This window comes from Alosa pseudoharengus, unplaced genomic scaffold, assembly GCF_046254945.1.
Source record: "Alosa pseudoharengus isolate Yale_2024_CS ecotype anadromous, Long Island Sound unplaced genomic scaffold, YU_APseudo_1.1 YU_APseudo_1.1_scf_15, whole genome shotgun sequence".
NCBI classification, from domain to species: domain Eukaryota; kingdom Metazoa; phylum Chordata; class Actinopteri; order Clupeiformes; family Clupeidae; genus Alosa; species Alosa pseudoharengus.
In genome coordinates, this window is record NW_027468620.1 from 9,177,430 (window position 1) to 9,199,812 (window position 22,383).

General features: G+C 40.4%; 1 protein-coding gene across 1 annotated transcript; it reads left to right on the forward strand.

Moving 5' to 3' along the window:
* The first annotated feature begins 4,328 nt into the window (after positions 1-4,328).
* Positions 4,329-21,601, forward strand: LOC143124138 (calpain-2 catalytic subunit-like). The gene is made up of 21 exons (XM_076285469.1): positions 4,329-4,745; positions 5,052-5,121; positions 8,293-8,411; positions 8,703-8,836; positions 9,149-9,317; positions 9,934-10,017; positions 12,802-12,887; positions 13,478-13,552; positions 14,681-14,841; positions 15,231-15,400; positions 15,622-15,633; positions 15,921-16,132; positions 16,645-16,681; positions 16,808-16,873; positions 17,185-17,242; positions 17,377-17,441; positions 17,549-17,617; positions 17,865-17,943; positions 18,716-18,832; positions 21,005-21,063; positions 21,276-21,601. The coding sequence occupies exons 1-21, from the start codon at positions 4,509-4,511 to the stop codon at positions 21,297-21,299; spliced, it is 2,103 nt and encodes a 700-aa protein (XP_076141584.1). The 5' UTR covers positions 4,329-4,508; the 3' UTR covers positions 21,300-21,601.
* Positions 21,602-22,383: the final 782 nt, after the last annotated feature.

Consider the following 22,383-nt stretch of genomic DNA (forward strand, 5'->3'; position numbering starts at 1 on the left):
GATCAAAGAGTAGGCTAAAACAAGGCGGTTCAATTACTGAATAGCTGTAGGGTGGAGAGACGCAGCTATGAGTGACAGCTGAAAGGCTAAAAGAGACTCCAAGGTCATTTATATCTATGGGATAATGGCAGCCAAGGTACTCTGTTATGGAATTACTGTAAGATTGCTTGATAGGACTAGGTGTTACAATCCCTGAAGATTCAGAAGCCTACTACACTTGTCTTGAGTGGGTTGGAGATGTCCTCTTGGATAGGGTTGGATTTGGTGGTGATGTTCCCACCAATATGACACATCTTCAGTTGTGTACCCCATCCTCCTTGGGTGTTTCGGTCATTTATCACAAGACACTCTCAGAGAAAGACAAAGCAAAGGCAGAGGACCTCACATGGCAAAGGGGAATGGAGTACCCTCTGCCTGTAGAGTAAATAGAGACAAGGGGAATTGTTTGATTACATCTGACAGCACGCAGGGCCTCCATCTGTATTAATTCAGCTGGGTGTCGACTGGATAACCACCAATGTCAGCACAATTCATTTGCTTTACTGGGTTGAGTTTTACCTGTGAAACAGACAACAATACACTGTACACATTAAAACAAAATCCAACAAGGGCATGGTGGCAGTTAGTAAATGAAACGCTTTGATGTTAATGCATGGGACATACAATATAATTTAAGTGTCCTTCACATGTAATTGTCCCGTCATCTTGTCATATACTGTACAAGTCATTTTTACAATTTCCCAATAGGTACCATAACCAGGAGCAAAAGTATGTAATTTATCTCTCTGCTACACTTGAATAGTTAATTTAATGGTGGTGCAACAAGAATAGGTATCATCCAAGTGTCCCTTGGTAAGAATAGCTTTCTCAGCCTGACTCTTTCTTGAATCTCGGGGAAAGTTTGGGAGAGAGAATTCAGTCAACCTCATCCTCAGTGGGACAGTTTTCATGCTGGCGGCTGTTTGCATGCCCAGGGGTGGAGTCCCTTCAGAATGACACATCTCCAGGGAGACATATCTCCGTGATCTCCAAGGCAACACATTAGATTACTCGGCCACTAACTATTATCATCCAAAATGTTCTCAGGACTTGCACACACTCTGAGGGCTTGTAAATAGTCATAAATAACAAAGCTGCTCATTCTTTTTAACCAAATGTTTTGCAACAAAAGCCTCTGCAAAGGTCTGGAGAGAGCAGCAGACCTCCACCAAGGCCAAATGCTGTATCTGAAAAGAAAACTAAATTATTCAAGCTGCCCTGTGGGTTGAAGGTATGAAATTCAATTGGTTCTTCTTTGGAGTATATGTAACACCTTTCCACTGGCATTGGCAAATATAAGGTTTCTTCACAGTGATCTTACTGCCTAGTTTATGTATTAGTTAGACCTTTGTTCTCTTTTGCTCATTCAGAACATTTCTTTTGTAAACATTAAAGAATGGTGTGTTTGTTAGACTACATACTTTGTACAACCACAGGTTGATCATGAAGGGTATTTGCATGTGCATGAATGCGTGTTGACCCGATAAACAAAACAAGCAGCATAAGCATTTTCTTCTTATCTTCTCTTTACAGGATTCAGCACTGTTTGTTTTTGTTTTGTGTTCTCTGAACATAGTTGTTTCCTAAAGTAAGTGTGTTGTATAGATAGATAGATAGATAGATATAGATAGAATCTTTTTTTAAATATTTCCACATTTGCAAGTCTAATCTGCAGAGCGAAGAAAATAACAGGAATATACACCAGCTGTATCATAACTTATTTGCATAATTTTTTTGGTCTATAGTCTCTACAAAAAAGAATGAGCAAATATACATTGAATGTTAAATGGACTGCATCTATATAGCGCTTTTCCACTCCTCCAAGCACTCAAACGCTTTACAACATCATGCCTCACATTTACCCATTCACATTCTATCGAAGGCGGAGGTTGCCATGCAAGGCACTAACCTACTCATTGGGAGCACTGGGGTTAAGTTGGGCTCGAGCCTGCAACCTTCCGGTTGTTGGATGACTCCTCTACCCTGTATATAATATGTTCTTGTTGTTTACAATGTATGAAGAAATCCAGATGAGTCAATGTTATGACAAATTATGAGAGATGTGTCCACCTCCTCTGGATGAAGATTCAGAAATACTATGATGACATATAAGCACCCCCTACTACTGTATTACACAGAGAAACCCTCCAGTTATCACAGTACACGTTGGGGTTTCATGCTGTAGGATAATGGTTCTCAAAGTGTGGGGTGGGCCCCACTAATGGGGAATAGAGACATGACAGGTGGGGCGCGATGAACAGGAGGAAATTAGTTTTTTGTGCCTTTCTTTAATAATGCCTTTCTTTTTTGACAAGGAAGATCATACATTCAAAACAAAATAGCCACACACAAACATAAGAGTCATAAACAGACCGACATATGAGAACAAGATGTGAAATGTAACGTGGAACCAAAATGCAAAAAAAAAATGTTTTACCAAAGTGGGGAATGACAGAAAAAGTTTGAGAATCACTGCTGTAGGCAGTGGTGTAGTCTAGTTTGCTGTAGGTATATTGCTCAGCCTGTAGTGCTTAAGACAAGAGCACGGACAAGTGGACAAGGACAGATGTCTGTAACATCCTCAAAATCTGTCAAAACACAAATGTATGTTGATATATCGATATCTTTAGATATTTTAAGTGGCTATGTGGACATCTTGATGCTTTTTATGTGTGTATAATGCGTAGACCTGCGTACTGCATAATGTAGACTACACCACTGGCTGTAGGGATTTATTTTACAATACAGACAAACCGGTGGAACTTATGGCTCATCCTGCAGCTTAGTATTTGTAGGCTTTCAATATATGTGTATTGGCAATGGCATGGGTCCTGCCTTACCATTTAATTGCTCTGTCAGACTCCACCCTACACCCGCATGCTATAAGTGTAATGACTCAGATTGATCTGGTGCTATGAGTTGACATGACATGAGAGCAGCACTAGCCCTGCCTAAAGCAGGTAAGACTGTCTGCTGCCGCCCCCACACCTCTTTCCTAACCGGCTGCCATGGGAACAAACAAACCAGCGGCCAGACTAGCCAGTTTTGAGCTTCCCCCTATTAGGTCACAATAGGTGTTGCTCTTTGCAGAGTACACACTTGGGCATTGCGTGTGATCACTGTTAGATATAGTTCATGTTTCAACATGGCATGTAATATAGGCCTATCACCAAATAGAAAACAACATCTGCAACATCATGCAGAGCCTCAGAAACAGAAGCATGTTCTGTGCTATTTCATCCTTCAGGTTCCACAGTCAACAGTGCAGCATTGCAGACCATGTGTGTCATTATGCAGATGCAGAGTAAGCCATAGACTTTGACTGCTTTGTGGATCACCTGATCAGACTGGAAATGTTATTCAGTGAGCAAAAACAGCATATTCATATCCAGTAGATAGATGGTGTCTCTAAATGCATCTTTCTCTTCTGTTTTCAGTGGTTGTGCTTGGCTACCAAGTACCAATTTTGTTTTCATTCAGTTCCATTCTCTTGCAGTTTTATTGGTTTGAGATTGTTGAATATCAATAAAGAATTTTAAATTCAAGCCTGCTGACATTTTGTAACTAAACTGGAATATCCATCACACACACAAACACACACAGTTCTGCTCATATTTACATACCCTCAGAATTTGTGATTAGCCAGCTTTTCGAAAATATGACTTATCATGCAGAAAACCTTTCTTTTATTTAGGGATAGTGGTCAGGTGAAGCCATTTATTATCACATATTGTGTGCCATTTTTAAATAATAGGGATCACTGAAATCACCCAAATGGCTCTGATCAAACTTTTACCTTGAATGTTTGGTCTGATAATATGTACACAGTAGACAGATGGCAACACTAAATCCAATTAAAAAGTACATTGGATCTGCCTATAAAAAATAAGTAGGCCTATGTATTTAACAGATACTCAAAACATGACCAACTTATGTGTTATTTGAAACAGAGATGTTTAAAACCCTCGGTTGAGATGCAGGAAAGATTGAGCTGGAAATACAACAGATAAAGAATGCTTTATTACAAAACTGAATGATAGCTTCCATTGTCCTACACCTTCCTCCTAATGCATCCTTCTCTTTTGTTTTCTGTGGTTGTACTTGGATAGGATCCAAAATGTGTTATTTCGATTTAAATCTGTTCTGTTTAAAGTTTCATTTATTAGGATATAAATTCAAAACACATGGTCTACGAAATGTCTGACTGCTTTGCTGAAGTGTGTGGAAAGCATCGCTAACTACTGATGAATCATAAGGCACAGGAAAGGACGTGGTCCAGCAGGGAAATGTGGACACACCTGTTAACTCTCAGAGGATAACGACTGACAGCGACTGTAGAGGCAGTGTTAGCCTACTTACTTTCTTTCGCCACCCCAGTAATCACACCTGTTGTTATTTTTGTTAACAAACCGGTAGAGTATATAGCTTACTGCTCGTCTGATTGTGGCAGAATACCATCTGCGACAACTATGTCGGGAATAGCGTCGAAGCTTCAGCACGACCGGGAGAAGGCTCAGGGCATCGGATCAAACTCGCATGCAGTAAAGTACCTGGGTCAAGATTACGAGGTGCTGAGAAGGCAATGCCTTGAGTCTGGGCGACTGTTTAAAGATGATACCTTTGAGGCAGGGGTGTCTTCTCTTGGATTTAAAGAACTTGGACCTAGCTCATATAAAGTCCGCGGTGTCACCTGGAAGCGACCTACGGTAGGACAACTGTCTGCTATTTTGTTTTTTGTGCTAACACTTTGTTGGGAAAGCTTTGTCAGCCAAGTGGGATATTTGTGGTAGCCTACTACATAATAGGTCAACCTAAGAATATTATGAAGTGCACTGAGCATCTTCAGTGTAGGCTAGTTAATCTTTTAGGCCTACTCAATTTTATATATACTTGATTTACTCTATGCTTTAAGTGTGAAGTATATATTATAGGCTATATTCTGTTGTTATTTTGTATTTAGTAGTGTTTCACTTTGTTTTGTTGTTGTTGTTGTTGTTGTTGTTGTTATCCAGGAGCTAAGCCGAAACCCCCAGTTTATTCTTGAAGATGCCACCAGAACAGATATCTGCCAAGGGGCTCTTGGTGAGGATAATTAGGCTACCCAATGCCAATCTCTACTTGTTTGCAGAGAGGGCAGGTGTGCTTCTCCAGTTTCTCTTGTTCAGCCACTCCTTGGTCTTGTTGCTGCCAGCGCCTAATCACAAACAGACAACTAACTGCACTGTCAGATAGACACAACCTGAGCGTATATGGGTGGAGCTCTGGCCGAGATGGAAAATGTCATTGGGCTCAGATGATCGAACCATATATATTTGAATAGATTTAATTTGCATATTATAATTATCTTTATAAATTCAACATTTTCTGCAAACCATTTCTATTCAAATAGTGACAAGTGCCCCACAATACCTCAGAAATTGTTTACATACAGTTTAATTCCAGGCTTTAGAGCATTCATTTCACAATATGATCAAATTGAACTGCATTTATACAAACATGCGCGCTCCTAAGGTATTTCTGGTGGCACAGGCAGGGGCGGAGCTACGTGGTGGCCAGGGGGGGCCACGGGTCAAAGCTTGGCCACCCTGCTGGCCCCCACAGCTCCGTTCAGTGAAAAGTAAAAAAAAAAGAATTGCTGCCGTTTTCGACAACACTTTGCAAAGCAGGGACTGAACCAATTACTGCACTCTATCTACGACCATTGGCCCAGTCAGGAAGTGTAGCCTACGGTTCTGATCACATCGTGAGTACCGGTAGGCTAGGCCTAGTGCAGCAGCAGCAGCAGCGGGACAATTCAAGTCATCTGTTAAAAACACTTGACAGTAGACTAGGCTAGCCTACTACTTAACCTCAGTAACAGGTGAGTTGATGAGTTGGAACATTAATGCTAATAAGATGTTAGAATGTGTCACGAATCATAGCCAAGTGAGCTGCGTTGGGCTGTCCTTGTTAGGTATAGGCTCTGACATTGATGTGTGGGGCTGATCAAAAATAATCGAATGCCCGCGGGAACGCTGTTACAAGAATATTTAGATAAAATTCGAGTGAAATGCAAGCATATTAGGCAAATATCTCCAGATGGCTCCAGGTAGGCTAATAGGGCCTAGTCTAGGCTACTTTATAAATACATTTGCTGACTGCGTGTGGTTCTTGCCATAGCTGGTCAGGCAGAGCTAGCAGAGGCAGGCTGCTTTGCCTGAATTCTTTGTTACATTGCTCCGGAACTGTTCATCGCAGCGAGATGAAACCTTAATTGCGTGACAGAGCAGAAGTGGGGCTTTCCAACGAGACTAAACACTTGTCTGTGCGATCAAGTATGAAAATAAAAATAAATATCATGTAATTAAATCAAATTGATTCATATTTACAGTTCACCTGCTTTGAATTACTCGCGAACCCTGATCGCATAGATATGGCAAGCATATCAGAAGAAAGAGGAGACACAGGGCTATCTATTGGTACCAAGTATCCATCGTTCCTTCTGGGCTATAAAAACAGACAACGTGACTGCAAAATAAAATAATGTACAAAAACCAACGCTGCACACCCATTACTCTCGTTTGAATTAGGCCCTACTCACGAACCCGTGATCGGATAGATATGGCAGGCATGTCAGGTGAAAGAGGAGACACAGAGATATCATTTGATACCAAGTGCATCCGTCTGGGTTATAAAACAGACGAAATGACATCAAAATAATAACTTCATATAGCTCGACTTACCCCACGTTTTTGTGTACATACAGAACATGCAAACTCGGGTTCAGTCAGGTCAGATCAGTTCGTGTCACAGATATGGAGCGCAGAAAGGGCATTTTTCATTACTGTGTCAATGGCACTAACAATGACCATGATAACTGCTTATAACTAAAGGTAGTAAGAATGGCCAAAAATAGAGTAGCCATAGGGCTAAATAAAAAAAATGGCATTTATTTCCATAAGGCACACACCACATATTTTTCACATTTGCTCAGCCCCAGAGAATCCCTCCACCATGGCAATGATATTGCCAGATTCAGAACAGTCTGCCCTATGCACACATGTGCCAGCTTGCAGTGGTGAGATACATGTCAAAATATAAGAATTTTTATAATGCACTATTTGTATTTTTATTATTTAAATACAATATATAGCATGTGTGTATGGCACTTACATTTACCAGGATAAATGTTTCTAAGGTAGTGAAAAAGCCCTTAAAACAGTCTAGGGTTCTAAGGGTTAATTTCTTAAATCAGAGCTATGTTACTTACAGCCAAGTACTTGGAGTGGATATCAGAAAGAAATATAGTTTGGCCATCAGTATGATATCAAATATATACATACAATATTTGTAGTATTTATTAGATAGATAGAAAGATAGATACTTTATTGATCCCCAGGGGAAATTCAAGGTATTATTGTTCTTTGAGTTAACATCATTTGAATAAAACTGATTAAGTAAGGTGCATTATCATAATATTTTTTATTGGCATTGACCTATTTATGGAAAATATGTTGGAGTGGCCAACAAACTGACCTGTGTATCAGTGTTGGCTTTGCACAATTTATTGCCATTATTAAAATAGGCTATCCTAATCTTCAAAAAGTTTTGAGTAGTTTTCAAATAGTAGTTTTGATTCCCAAGTGACACCCCAATAAAAAGTCTGGACCCAGCTGGCCCCCCCTATAAAATAATCCTGGCTACGCCCCTGGGCACAGGAAACAACATTGAGCTAATGGTAACTTGGGGACAAACAGACATTTAAAAAACAAGTTTTAAAGTCAACATCTTGTAGAGCATTACGCTAAAGTCTGATTCATTTTCATTTCAAAGTGATTGCTTTGGTTTTGAACGTTTCAACCGGAAATAGAAACAGATTGAATGGGTCTATAGATTAGCATCCTGCATGCAATCATGTATTAGCATAACATTTTAGCATCCTGCATGCAATCATGTAGTAGTATAACATTTTATTACACAGCTCTTCAGTGTGCTGCAGAAAGCTCCATTCACATGAATGCTCTCTGACTCCATATATATAGCCCATCACTTACACTCAGAAATTTGATATGACTACTTTAAACTGTACATTTTTAATGATAATGTTTATTGTTCTTGGTGTACATCACTTTGGATAAAATGGTCTGCCAGGAAACACAAGCAAATCCTGCAAGTCCTGAGCTTGTTGAGAAAGTTTATAGTGGAATAACTTTCCTGGTGTTTGTTTGGTTGTTCAATGTCCTTGGTTTAAAAATGCCTGCCCTCTTTCTATAGGGGACTGTTGGCTACTGGCAGCCATTGCCTCACTGACTCTGAACAAACAAGTCCTGTCTCGTGTTGTTCCTTCTGACCAGAGTTTTGAGCAGGGCTATGCTGGGATCTTCCATTTTGAGGTGTGTGACAACCTCAACTCATACTGCACCCCCACCCCAACCCCTCTCCTGTATATTACATTGTGTTCCTTCCTTAATTCTTTGAGGTGTGACGAGTATATTTGCAAGTCGTTCCAGAATATTTCTGAACAAATTTGTAACTTACATTAGCTGCATGAAAACTTTGCGTGTTGATGGACTTTGCCTGCCATGTAAATTAGGGCTACTGTTGGTATAATGTATCTGCACTGTGCTGCTATTGGCTTGGATTCAGTGCCATTCAGAGCCTGTATTGTCTGCCCCTTATTTCAGTTCTGGCAGTTTGGGGAGTGGGTGGACGTTGTGGTTGATGACCGCCTGCCCACCAAAGACGGAGAGCTGCTATTTGTTCACTCAGCAACTGGCTCTGAGTTCTGGAGCGCCCTGCTGGAGAAGGCCTATGCTAAGTGAGTTGATGTGAACATAAAGCCACCTGTTTCACCTGTGTCACTTGATCCATCTCAAAATCAGAATCAGAACCATGCCTTATTAACCAAGTATGTTTTCACACACAAGGGAATTTGATTCAGCTGTTGGTGACTCATTAGCAGTACAAGAAAAAATATATACATAGTACACAATGTAGTGTACAGTAGGCAATATCGACAATGCAAAATATACAAACAGTGTGCATATTACAGACAGGGCACTACAATCTATAGTCCTCAGGGCACTACAATATATAAGCTAGTAATAGCCATACAATTATCTTCCTTCAGGCTGAATGGATGCTATGAGGCCCTGTCGGGAGGCACCACCACTGAGGGCTTTGAGGACTTCACTGGGGGGATCGCAGAGGCCCACGACCTCAAGCAGGCCAGACCAGAACTCTTCAAAATAATCAAGAAAGCCCTGAACAGAGGCTCCCTCCTGGGATGCTCTATTGATGTGCGTCTTAAAGATTCTGCAGAGCAGTGAAATATATATTAATAGTATTTTTAATGATGCTGTTTTTAGGTTTGTTTGTTGACAGGCCACTGTAGGAAGTCCCTAACCTATAGCAGAAGGAATTTAACATCTTTATCTGTATATAACTGAAACTTAATCTTACAAAACCTTGTTACACTCCTAATGTTTTATAGATGGGCAGACAGGCAACAGATTACTTCACTGTTCCACTGGGCAGTGGTGGCGTAGTGGTAGCGTAGTGTATATAAATGTAAGGCATTATTATTATTATTATTATTATTATTATGATGTAGCCTAAAAGTTGTGGGTTCAATTCTTTGCTTCCACCATTGTGCCCCTGAGCAAGGCATTTAACCCCAAGTTGCTCTAGGGTCAATGTAATCCTTTGTAATATAATTGCCATATGTAAGTCACTTTGGATAAAAAGTGTCTGCTAAATGAATAAATTAATAAATGTAAGTATAAATGTTCCCCATTAACAACGGCAGTTTGATGATTTGGGAATGTGTTTATTGTGCAGTTACCTACCAGGTTTCCTCTCATGACATCAATCAGGGAACACCTTTAAAAAAAAAAAAAAAATCCCTGTGTACAGATCACCAGCTCAGCTGATTCGGAGGCCATCACATCACAGAAGCTGGTGAAGGGACACGCATACTCTCTCACTGGAGCTGATGAGGTGAGAACACCGTCATGGTCGCTCTTACTGTCACGTTTTTTCTTAGATAAGGCACTGAAGCATCAGGAAGCATGAGAGTATCTCAGGATCTCAGGCGATTGGCTGAGTGACTTTGCCTGGCTTTTATACAGTAGACACCTATTGGGTGGGTTTACATGGGCACATTTAATCCGATTAATACGTATATAAACTGTTACGATGGTGCCAACCAGGCTATATATAAACACCTTGATTGGAATAAAACTGCCCAATCTGATTGTAATTTCAGTGGGATTGAAAGGGGTGGTATAATCCATTCCAATCACCATACACTTATTCGATTTTGTGTGTGATAATCGGAATCTACAAAATTCATTCCAAATTAAAATATTTTTTTTTCCAAACATTAAAAGAAAAATGTGCATGTAAACGGGGGCTATTGAGATGATTGCAGGCAATTGCATAGGACCAGCAGTTGATTACAGGCTCAGCATGCTGTCAATCACTTGAGTCGAGGGTGTGGTCAGGCCTGGAATGGGTTGACAGGAAATGGTCTAAAAAAAACACAAAAGACAGAAGGAAAATAAGGACTAGAAAGGTGGGCTACTGGGCAGAGGACAGAAAAGGGCAACAATATGACTTTGTGTTGAATTGAGTCCTAAATTGACTACATTGCCACTCTTGTTGCATGCACAGTCCACAGTTGTGCCCTTATAATAATAATAAGCTTTATTTGTATAGCACCTTTCATACACAGAATGCAGCTCAAAGTGCTTTACATTTGAAGCATGTAACAAAATAATAGTCAGTCAGTCATTATCAATCACATTTCTTCATTGCTGGGGCCGTTTATGATCCACTCAGCAACATATCAAAAATATAGAAAATGACATGTCATAAGACTGGCAGCCTTAACCCTCTTACCCCCCACAAGCACGCCATATGGCAACTGTGGCAAGGAAAAACTCCCATATTCCAGGAAGAAACCTTGAGCAGAACCTGACTTAATAGGGGGAGCCCATCTGCTTCTGGCTGGCTGCGCCCTCCAATAGCAGCAGATGTAGAATAATCTGAAAAAGTAGTCTACAGGATAAGACGAGTTAACTAAAAGCTTTCCTGTACAGGTATGTTTTCAGATCTTTTTTAAAAATATTTACTGAACTCGCCTGCTTGATGTACAGAGGCAGGGTGTTCCATAGTTTGGGGGCATAATGGATAAAAGCAGCTTCTCCACTTTGTTTGTGGAGCACTTTGGGTACGATTAAAAGATTAGAATTGGATGATCTAAGTTTCCTTTGTGGTTGATAAGATATTAAAAGCTCAGAGATATATGAAGGTGCTGTGCCATTCAGAGCTTTGTAAGTAACCTTAAAATCAATTCTATAGGAAATAGGGAGCCAGTGCAGTTCAGCCAACACAGGGGTGATGTGTTCTCTCTTCTTAGTCTTAGTTAAAAGTCTAGCCGCAGAGTTCTGTATGAGTGCCAATTTCTTTAGATGTTTTTTGGGAAGACCAGTGAAAAGTGCATTGCAGTAGTCTAACCTGCTAGTGATAAAGGCGTGAATTAGTTTTTCTGCATCTTGTTGAGTTAAAAAGGGCCGCACTTTGGCAATGTTTCTCAAGTGGAAATAGGCTGTTTGAGTAACTTTACTGATATGGGGCTTAAAACTTAACTCTGCATCTAAGATGACACCGAGGCTTGTTACTTTTGGTTTGACCTGGTGTGCCAAGTTCCCCAGATTACTAAGAACAATATCTCGCTTTAGTTTTGGTCCCACCAAAAGTACCTCTGTTTTGTCATCATTTAGTTTCAGAAAATTTTTGCTCATCCACTGATTAATGGAGGTTAGGCATGCAGTGAGGGAGCAAAGGCCATCTGGGTTAGTTGGCTCCACAGAAATATACAATTGGGTATCATCTGCGTAGCTATGGAAGTTTACATTATGCTGACTTATGACATTTCCCAATGGAAGCATATATAGGGAAAATAGCAGGGGACCAAGGCAGCTCCCCTGGGCCACACCAAAAGGCAAGTCATGTTTTTCAGATACATGATCTCCTAGACTGATATAAAAATCTCTGCCAGTAATGTAGGTTTGAAACCAGTTTAGAGCATTATCAGAGAGACCCACCCACTTCGCAAGGCGGTGAATTAGGATGCTATGATCAATGGTGTCAAATGCCGCACTCAAATCCAGAAGAATAAGGATTGAGACTTTGTTTGAGTCAGTAGCCAGTCTGAGATCATTGACTATTTTTACTAGAGCCGTTTCTGTGCTGTGATTTGATCTAAAACCTGATTGGAATTTTTCAAGGATACTGTTTTCGTTGAGGAAGGTATTTAACTGATTACAAACAACTTTTTCAAGTACTTTGCTCAGGAACGGTAGATTTGATATAGGCCTGTAGTTGCTCAGATTGGTATGGTCAAGATTTGACTTTTTAAGTAAAGGTTTCACAACAGCGGTTTTAAAAGCAGTTGGAAATATACCTGTTTCTAATGAGGTATTTATTACCTTGAGAATAAAGGGAGCTAAGCTATCATATAGTTTTTTGAGGAATCTAGTAGGGATTGGATCGATCTAAAACACATGTTGAGGAGCCGGTTTGAGTTATAATTTTACCAAGCTCAGATTGAGTAATAGTGCTAAAGGACCTTAATTTTGGGGGGCTGTTTTTGGGTGTACTATCAAACATATTACTTGTATTACCAATAGCCTCCCTTGGCAGTAAAAGTTTTGCAGTGATAAATTAACCCGTTGTGTGTGTGTGTGTGTGTGTGTGTGTGTGTGTGTGTCTGTCCAGGTGCGCACCAGGGGTGGTTCGGAGAAACTCATCCGCATCCGAAATCCCTGGGGTCAGGTGGAATGGACAGGCGCGTGGAGCGACAGGTATGTCCTGAGCGGCTCGGCTCTTCGGCCACACGTCACCAGACTGCAAAGGAAGACAATCCAACAACTTCCCTCACAAAACCTGTTCCTCTGGCTCCCATGGGCCCAAACCATTCATGTTGCTATAGGCTCATATTGTGCTAATGTTTGGTGAGGCGGTTGTTAGACTTGCTATGAATGTGAAGTACAACGTATGAAGCCTTTGTAAGAGGCCTGTGGGTATTTCTCAGTAAAACAGCAGTGAGGTGAATTAATTGTTGGGTTTAAACCTGTATGACTAGCACACTACCAGATTCAAACGCTGGAGTGGAAAAACCCAGATGTACATTTTCATAGCTCTGCTTAACTACCCAAACCCAAGCTTTGCATTTTTTTTACTGCACTGTATCTGATACTGACACTAGAGAAACACACTTGTCTATGTGTACAAACAGCATGTCAAACTCAAGATAATAAGTGGCATTAAGTGGCACACCATCTCCTACTGTATAGCCTATATGTAAATCCTGCATACTTGGACTGAGGGTAAGAGTCCGCGATCATGCTGTCAGCTGCACTGAGTCACAGTGTTTTGTCCTTCCTGCCTGTAGATCTTCTGAATGGCACTCTGTCAGCGATGAGGATCGGGACAGACTGAAGAACGCCTCAGAGGATGGAGAGTTCTGGTAAATCCTACACTTGTGTAACATGGTTAATCATTCTTCCCCTTGCCATTGTACCAGAAGGTTACTGTAATGAATACTTTTGTTTATTGTTTAGTCATTCTAAAATATTTGTGCATGCAGCAACCTGGAACTGAATGACATTACCTTCTCTTCTTCCCAGTTTGATTAACTTGCCTGTGAAAACCTATTGCTGAATATTTGTTGCAGAACAGTTCAGTAGCTGCACTATTTTTGTCAGAATACACAACTGAGAATCCTGGGCCGGGATGCTTTCATATAAGCACAACACAAGAACACATCTGTTAGACTAATACAAACACTTTACCATTGATTTGATGGGTTTGATGGGATCCACTTCTCATAATACCTGACCAGACCAATGAGTCTGACTAGAGTACTACTAACCTATGTTTAACCACTCAGACCAAAACAGGTCATACCCAGGTTGTGGAAATTCAGATTGAACCTTGGGCGTAACCCAGGGTGACATTAGATACAGTTTGATTTCAGTATAGGTTAGGCTTTGTATGTTTATCTGGACCCGTTTTGTTCATATATTGTTTTCAGACTATAATGTTGTTAGCCACATCATACTGTACCTTGCAACCTCGTGCCATTGATAGGTGTTTTTCCTGTCTTTTTGACCTAGTCCTGGGTGTTTTTTTTTTAGATAAGGCACTGAAGCATGACCCTGTCATGAACCACCAGAGAGTATCTCAGCATCTCGGGCGATGGCTAATTGACTTGGCTTCGCTCTTTTAAACAGTAGCAGACAATAAGATGATTCCAGCCAGTTGCAAAGGACCAGTAGTGGTTCTGAATCCAGCCCAGGAACCATGCACATCTTTTGTCTAACCTGTATTAGCTGGGGTGCAGTAAAATTACCCACATTGACCCCTATATACTAAATGTTGACACAGGCTTAACTCTGGTTAAATGCCTTTACTTTGTCAAATGCTTTTAATTGCTGACTGCTGAGCTCTTGACACATTTCTCGCTCATAAAATGTGGACACAAACACTGTATTTGTGACAGTCTCTCTTTCTCTCTGTCTTTGTGTGTGCGTGTGTGTGTTTGTTTTGTGTGTGTGTGTGTGTCTGTGTGTGTCTGTGTGTGTGTGTGCACCAGGATGTCTTTTTCTGACTGGTTGCATCATTACTCACGTTTGGAGATCTGTAACCTGACTCCTGATGCCCTCTCTGATGATGAGGTGGAGAAATGGTCCCTGTCCAAATTTGAAGGAAGTTGGAGGAAAGGCTCAACTGCTGGAGGCTGCAGGAATTTTCCAAGTACTGATTATAAATATTATATAATACTTATTGTATATGTCTGAGTTATTGCTGTTAATATCCTGATGAGATAATAAATGTTACTACGCGGCATTTCGATTCATTTTTATTATTTTCTTTCAGATAAGTGCTTCAGTTGTTGAAAGTCAAAATCAAGTTATGTTTAAGTTCTTTTGTCACATTAAAATGGTATATGTGTTCCTGATAATAGCTGTAATAGAACAGATTTATTTTCAGAAGATGCATTTGAGCTCTGTTTAAAACATAGAAGTTTGCATGATTAAATTCATCTACTGGCTACAAGGTTATCTTTCAGATTTTCGCACTAATTTCCAGTAAGAAGTGATGTGTTTGAGTGCTGAGTGACCTGCAGTTATGTTTTGCTCCAGACTCCTTTTGGCAGAATCCTCAGTTTGTGATCAAGTTGGACGAGGAGGATGATGACCCTGATGATAACGAGGTTGGCTGCACCTTCATCGTGGGTCTGATCCAGAAGAACCGTAGGAGGATGAGGAAGATGGGCCAGGACATGCACACCATCGGCTTCGCCATCTACGAGGTAGGTCTTACGGATCCACCGTATCCACCGATCCAATGTTTGAATTTGATTGGTCACGTACAATTTAATGCAGGCAATGAAAAACACTTTATGATGACATGAATCAGCAGACAATTATTGCCTAATATAAACAAATGATGTAATATTAGCAAATATAATTCTATATGTAAAAAATTGTTTGGGAGGTGTTGGTGATCTTTTTCTGTTTTTTTCCCTTGTAGGTGCCTGACGAGGTATGTATACAGATGATTGAAAAAGGAATGGGTTATTGAGCAATTGTCAGTATAATTGAACCTGATGTGTGGGGATTAACTGACATGGCAAAATGATACTGGCTTGTGAGTATACCTTTGTATAAAAAACAATGTCATGTTTTGTTTAGGCCTTTGTCTTGACACCTCATCTGCAACCATGCATTGCTCATCTACAGTTCAAAACCACTGCATGTCCTCAAACAGAGGTGACAATGCCCTCTAGTGGCCGTATAAATAATTCTCTTTTTCTTCTTCATGTCTTCTAGTACGTTGGGAGGAGACAGGTTCATCTGAGTAGAGACTTCTTCTTGCGCAATGCCTCCAAAGCCCGCTCGGAGACCTTTATAAACCTGCGCGAGGTCAGCAACCGCTTCTGCCTGCCTCCCGGGGAGTACCTTGTCCTCCCATCCACATTTGAGCCCAACAAGAGCGGCGACTTTGCTGTGCGGATCTTCTCTGAGAAGCATGCTGACTTTCAGTAAGGATTCAGACATGAACAGTTCCATTAAACCAATTCCAAGTTTAATTGGCAAACATCATTAGCCTGGTTAGCACCAGACCGTATCTCAATTGAAATTGAGATTGGGTCTGGACAAGGTTTATTCACCTCCCATTTCCAAACGGCGTCACCAACAGACGCCGATAAAAATGACTCTGGACGCAACTGGATAGACCTAAAGCCAATCAGAGCAATGAAGAAGATGACATATGCAGAGCAACAAATAAGCATTTTTCAAAAACTGCTTTGATGTCATCATGTTAAGCCCGCCTCAACGGTTGTGATTGGTGCCCGGGTTTTAGGAACACTGGAAATGGGAGTGAATGGCTTCTTTGCCATTGGACCTGCAGAGCAAATTTAAATTTGCCAACGTCCGTCTGGATTCTCCCAGGCTAAAACATCATTACTATTGTCCAAGAAATGTGTTCAAGTTTATTGTTTCAGGCTCTTATGTAATTTTGCGCTAAAATGTGATCTTTTTGATAAACCAGGGAGTTGGATGACCCTGTTGATTGTCACGTAGAGGAGGTATGTCACTGGGGGATGGGTTTAGCTTTACATGCTTCATAAAGATACATATGATTATTTTGTAAAATGTTTCTCACAAAAATGACTCACTAACAAGCTACATTTATTCATCCCTCTCTCTCTTAGGTTCATGTTGATGAAGATCATGTTGATGACCGGTTTCGCAACCTGTTTGGACAGCTGGCAGGACATGTAAGCCTTAGACTTACAATATTTTATATCATATACACACATACATATATCTCATAATATTATCGTACACACACATGCATCTCACATTATTATATATCATACATAAATACATTCAGTATAGCTTAAAGTATTATAGCCTATATCATACACACATACTGTACATTATTGCAATATACACACATGCATTTCACAATATTATATATCATACACACATACAGTATCTCACAATATTGTAGCATAACTGGATAGAAAATGACTGTCTAATCATAGGTATCATTTCCGATATTCATTTTGTTGATTTTTCTTAACAGGATTGTGAGATTTCTGCCTTTGAGTTGCAAAGCATCCTTAACAAAGTTGTTGTGAAACGTGAGTCAGAGAGTGGTGCTTTGTGTATTCTTTTTAAAATTTAAATTCAAAGCCAATGATCAAAACAGGAAAACATGATCAAGAAACATAGTCAGGAAATAGGGGGCATTCAGCTGACTCCTCTTTTATTTCAGGTTCTGATATTAAGACCAGTGGGTTTAGTCTTGCCACCTGCCGTAACATGGTCAATCTTCTGGATGTATCCTTTCCCAGATTAAACCTACATTTGTTTTTGTGTACGTACATGTTTTTGTGCATACGATAATTGTTTGGCATGGGAGAGATTCCTTAACATGTCTTTCTTAGAAAGATGGGTCTGGCAAATTGGGCCTGGTAGAATTCAAGATCCTGTGGACAAAAATCCAGAAGTATCTGGTAGGTGTCTTATCTTATGACTTAACAAACATGTGGTCTGGTTGTTGTACTACCTACTACCACCACCAGCTTAATAGAGGCCCCATATTATTATAACTTACTGAAATATTGACATATTTTGCAGTCTCTTAATATGGACCTCAGGGTGTGAAACAAGAATGATTTGCTGTATGTGTGTGGTGTGTCATCATGATGTTTTCAAATGATGATTAATTGTGTGATGTGAATTAAATGTTCTGGCTCAAAGGACTACTACCATGAGCGAGATGCAGACAAAACTGGTTGCATGAGTTCAGCTGAAATGAGGATGGCTGTCGAGGATGCAGGTACATAGTATGTAACAAGTATTTAGTTACAACCATAATCAGACACCTGGATCTAATACAGCAGAGCTTGATTATCTAACAGGGACGTGTTAGATAATCAAGCTCCCCCAACCAACACACACGTAACATCTCTGTCTCTTTCTTTCTCTCTCTCTTACTCTCCCCTCCTCTCTAATTCAGTCTTTAGCTGTACTAATAGTAATACTTTTTCTGTATTCATGATTTATTTTGCTTTTATTACACGGCTCTTCACAAGGCAAGTAGAACGCTCCATTGGCTTGAATGGGAGTTCTACGGTAAAATATTTTCTTGTAATTACCGCTGCAAACATATAATTACCGCTGTCAATGGCAATGGGTTTTGTGCTTCTGATACGTCTTTTATATCACTACGCAAGGACTGGAACTTCATTCAAAAGTGAAAGCAGACGGTTGATAAGCTGTGTTCTAAAGAATGTTTGATTCAAGTTCAGCGTGTGTTCAGCGAACTATTTGTTTCTCAGCAAATGCCATGATGAACGGTAACAAATAGGCTAGGCTATGTAGGCTAAAGTCATATCGTGGGGAGTTTATTATTTCGTTTTGGCAAGTAGCCGTGTAATAAGCGGGATACTGTATAGAACGCCGGTCATTATTGGGAAAATAAGTCCCTTCAGGGTGAAACAAGACCCCTCCGCTGCGCGTCGGGGTCCGGTTCACCCTGTCGGCATTCTATACATTATCCCTTACTTGTCACCACATTGTTTCGTCTCGTCTGTCTGTGTCTTTCCCAGGATTCTCCCTCAATAACTCTATGCATCAGGTCCTTGTAGCACGCTACAGTGATACCGATCTCTCCATTGACTTTGACAACTTCGTCTGCTGCTTAGTTCGCCTGGAGTCACTGTTCAGTAAGTCTGTGTGCTGCATAATGTAGGGCACATGCAATGTACTGTGTACACAAACACACGCACACACATGTACGCAAACACACACACGCACACACACATGCACGCAAACACACATGCATGCACACGCACACACACATACACACACACACACTCATACACATGCACACACACACACTCAAACACACACTCACACACACATATGCAAACATGCATGCATGCATACCAGTGTTGTAGTCAAGTCACTATGCCTCGAGTCCGAGTCCAGGTTCGAGTCCTCAGTGTTCAAGTCCAAGTCATTAAAAAAAAATTCCAAGTCAAGTCCGAGTCGAGTCCACTACTCATCCGAGTCAAGTCCGAGTCGAGTCACTATTGATCCACGTCGAGTCCGAGTCGAGTTCCTATTGATCAAGTCGAGTCCAAGTCCAGCACTAAAGTAAGCATAGCCTACATGTCGTTCCATTTTTTTCCATTGCAGATGAAATCCTTAAAAGCAAAACGGACAATCTTCTGTCTCCAAGCAGGGGTGCCATCACTTGTGTGAAAGTAGTATTGCCAAATTTCTTGCCAAACCCAATGTGTTTATTATATCGGAGAGAATACCATACCATAGCTATACCATAGCCTATAGGCCTACTCATAATAAATGAGCAATCCACATCCCAATCACACAGGCCATTAAGTCACATTATGCTGTTACTGACTGCTGACAATTGTATAGGCAGTGTTGAAGAAGTTCATACTTCACAAGAGCTAGATGGACGTTGGAGTAGGCCTATTTTGTAAGAGGTAGTGTGGCTCATAAAAGGGCCTCCCACGGGCATTTTTTTTAAAGGCTGTTAAATAGCCTACACAATTTTAGCGCAGTTTGGGAGGGACAGAAACAGAGCAGGGCCCATCTTGGTAGCTTCTTTCTGACTCCCGTGACGTGAACACTGGCTACCGGCAACTGCATATGTTATCACTTCACTGACACTATGGAGACATATTTCACGTCAACAATAGAGATGAAAACTCTAAGCTTTCGGTTAACGGAGATGTAGATCATCTGCCTAATTAACTTCTTTGTGCAACAGGCCACGTTCATTTCAGCGAGATGAGTGAAATAAATGTTTTTTTAAGCTGCCATCGCCATACTATTTGCTACGATATTCACCTGTTAGAAATCAACACGTTGCTATTTCCTTTTTTTTCGTGCAGTGGATTAGGCTATCAAATCGCTCGTTTGAACAGTAACAGTAATCCAGTTCATTCGTAGTTTTAAATATAGTTGTTTCTGGCCTACCCACGAGAGGTTCAGTTTGTCAGTTTAACTTGCGCAGACACGTAGGCCTACATTGACACTACATGAACACTACTAGGCAATTTAATGTTATGCTTCTATATTTTATGACACCAAAATTAAGAAGTATGCTATATCTTGATCGGGAAAACTTTTTTTTTTTTTTTCTCTTTCATCCGATAATAGCCTGCTGCAAATTAACAGACAGAAGCACGGCAGGGCACGCCCCGAATGAAAATGAATGAATGGAACCTCGCTTCTCGCGTCAGTCAGGGAAAACACTGTTCACCAAGTCACGATGATCAGCTATCCAGCAGCAGTGTGTGTTGTTTAGCCTAGGCTGAGTGTAATCTTAGGTAATGTTAGGTCATGTATGAGAACTAATATTACCTGGCAATAGCCTACTACATTGAAATAGCGGCGGCCATATCTCCAGGCATTTTGGTGTTAAAGTTAACGTTAGTTTGCTTTGCATGTGAACATGATGTGACTTGCGATGTAGCCTAGCCTACGACACAAAGCAGTAGCCTAACATTCCCTTGAACTAAAATTAGTATTACGAATAATTTAGATATTAAAATCATATAGCAAATTATAGCTTAATGACATACTACAATTATAGCCTTATGATATATTACAAAAAAAGTAGAGTCCTCGACGAGTCATCGCAAGTGCGAATGCACGAGTCCGAGTTCAAGTTCGAGTCATTCAGTGCTCAAGTCCAAGTCAAGTCACGAGTCTCTAAATTTAGCTAATGACTCGGACTCGAGTTCGAGTCTCGGACTCAAGTACTACAACACTGATGCATACACACACACACACAGACACACACACACACACACACAATGTCATTAGTCCTCATACTGAAAAATATTGCTGGTGTACTTCTATAGAGACATTTAAGACTCTGGACAAAGATGATTCCGGAACTGTGGAGCTCACCCTCTTTGAGGTAAGGAGAGCATCCTTACCTATGTTATTAATTATTCAGCTCTACCGAACAAACATTTGTAGACCAGCTGTGTGTTACTAAATTTCACTCATAAGAACATTCACTAATGTTATAGACTTCATAGCTCATTTTTAATTAAACATGTTGCATTGAACAGTTAATCTTTCTCTGGAGTTAAAGAGTATGACGCACACTTCTGTTTTGTCCTACAGTGGCTAAATGTGGCCATGCTGTAATGGAACTGTTAGAAGAACAATGACCAGGCCTTAAGGTCCATCCCCTTTGGCGGAGTGTATGCACTGTTTTGCAGTGTCCTGTTACTTGTTATTGTGCTCTATTTTTGCTCCCCATCAATAGCCCTTTCCTAATAGTTTCTCTAATTCAATTTACTTTAGTTTTAGATATTTGAAATCCATAAAGATGATGAATAATTCTTCAAACCTAAATCCATGAATAGGTCCTTGCAACTGAAAGAAATAGTGCATTTATATGCTTTCTTTTTGTCCATGTTCAGGAAAATAAAAAACTATTCCACCCATATGCTGTCAGTCTTCAAGGCCAGTGACTCATTGGACGATTATTTTTGTCTCCTATTTCAAGATGTGTTACACCTCTGCCCCAAGTCATTGTAGCACACCTCCTGCATGACAGGATAACACATAGCCAACTCTACACATTCCTTTGCTCTGCTGGAGGAAAGCTTGTCCCAGCATGCTGGTGTGGACATACCATACTCTTACACAATTTGAGGAATCTGTGTGAGAAAAGAGAAGAGTGTGTGTGTGTGCGAGTGAGTGATGTCCTGTAGCCTACTACTTTATGCAATGTGTATTTGTCAGAAACTTTTGTCATAAGAAAAGATGGTAGATGGTTGTCATAAGGAAAGATGCTACTGATGGTGGGCTACAAGTGCAATTATGAATAATTTTGAGACATGTGAATCTCTGACTGTCATAATTTCAGGTCTTGTCTCCTAAGCGAGCAAAGCACCATTGCCAAATAAGGATCTCATTATCTTGCTCTTCTTGTCAGGTTAAACCTGCCATGTAAGCTTTACCCTTATAAGGAAGTTGTCTCAAATCTTCTGATCTTATTGGCTCTTGGTTACCTGGTAACCTACACCTGAAATATATAGGGTATATTAATTAGGCTATTTCATTTAGAGAGTAATTTTCACATAGAATAGCTTACAAACAATTTTGTTTAAAAGTAAAAAAACATCACAACTACAAACTAAAATCTACATCTAACCAAGCCAAGTGAAAACTGGTCTAATGCACAGAAGTCTAGGTACCTTTATATGGCTCTGTTCCCAATTAA

What these genes read in the sequence shown, in the direction of transcription:
- LOC143124138 (XM_076285469.1), top strand. Translation starts at nt 4,509, where the DNA reads ATGTCGGGAATAGCGTCGAAGCTTCAGCACGACCGGGAGAAGGCTCAG. An exon ending in TATCTGCCAAGGGGCTCTTG is followed by an intron (nt 5,122 to 8,292) that starts GTGAGGATAATT and finishes CTCTTTCTATAG; the next exon opens with GGGACTGTTGGCTACTGGCA. An exon ending in CTCTCACTGGAGCTGATGAG is followed by an intron (nt 10,018 to 12,801) that starts GTGAGAACACCG and finishes GTGTCTGTCCAG; the next exon opens with GTGCGCACCAGGGGTGGTTC.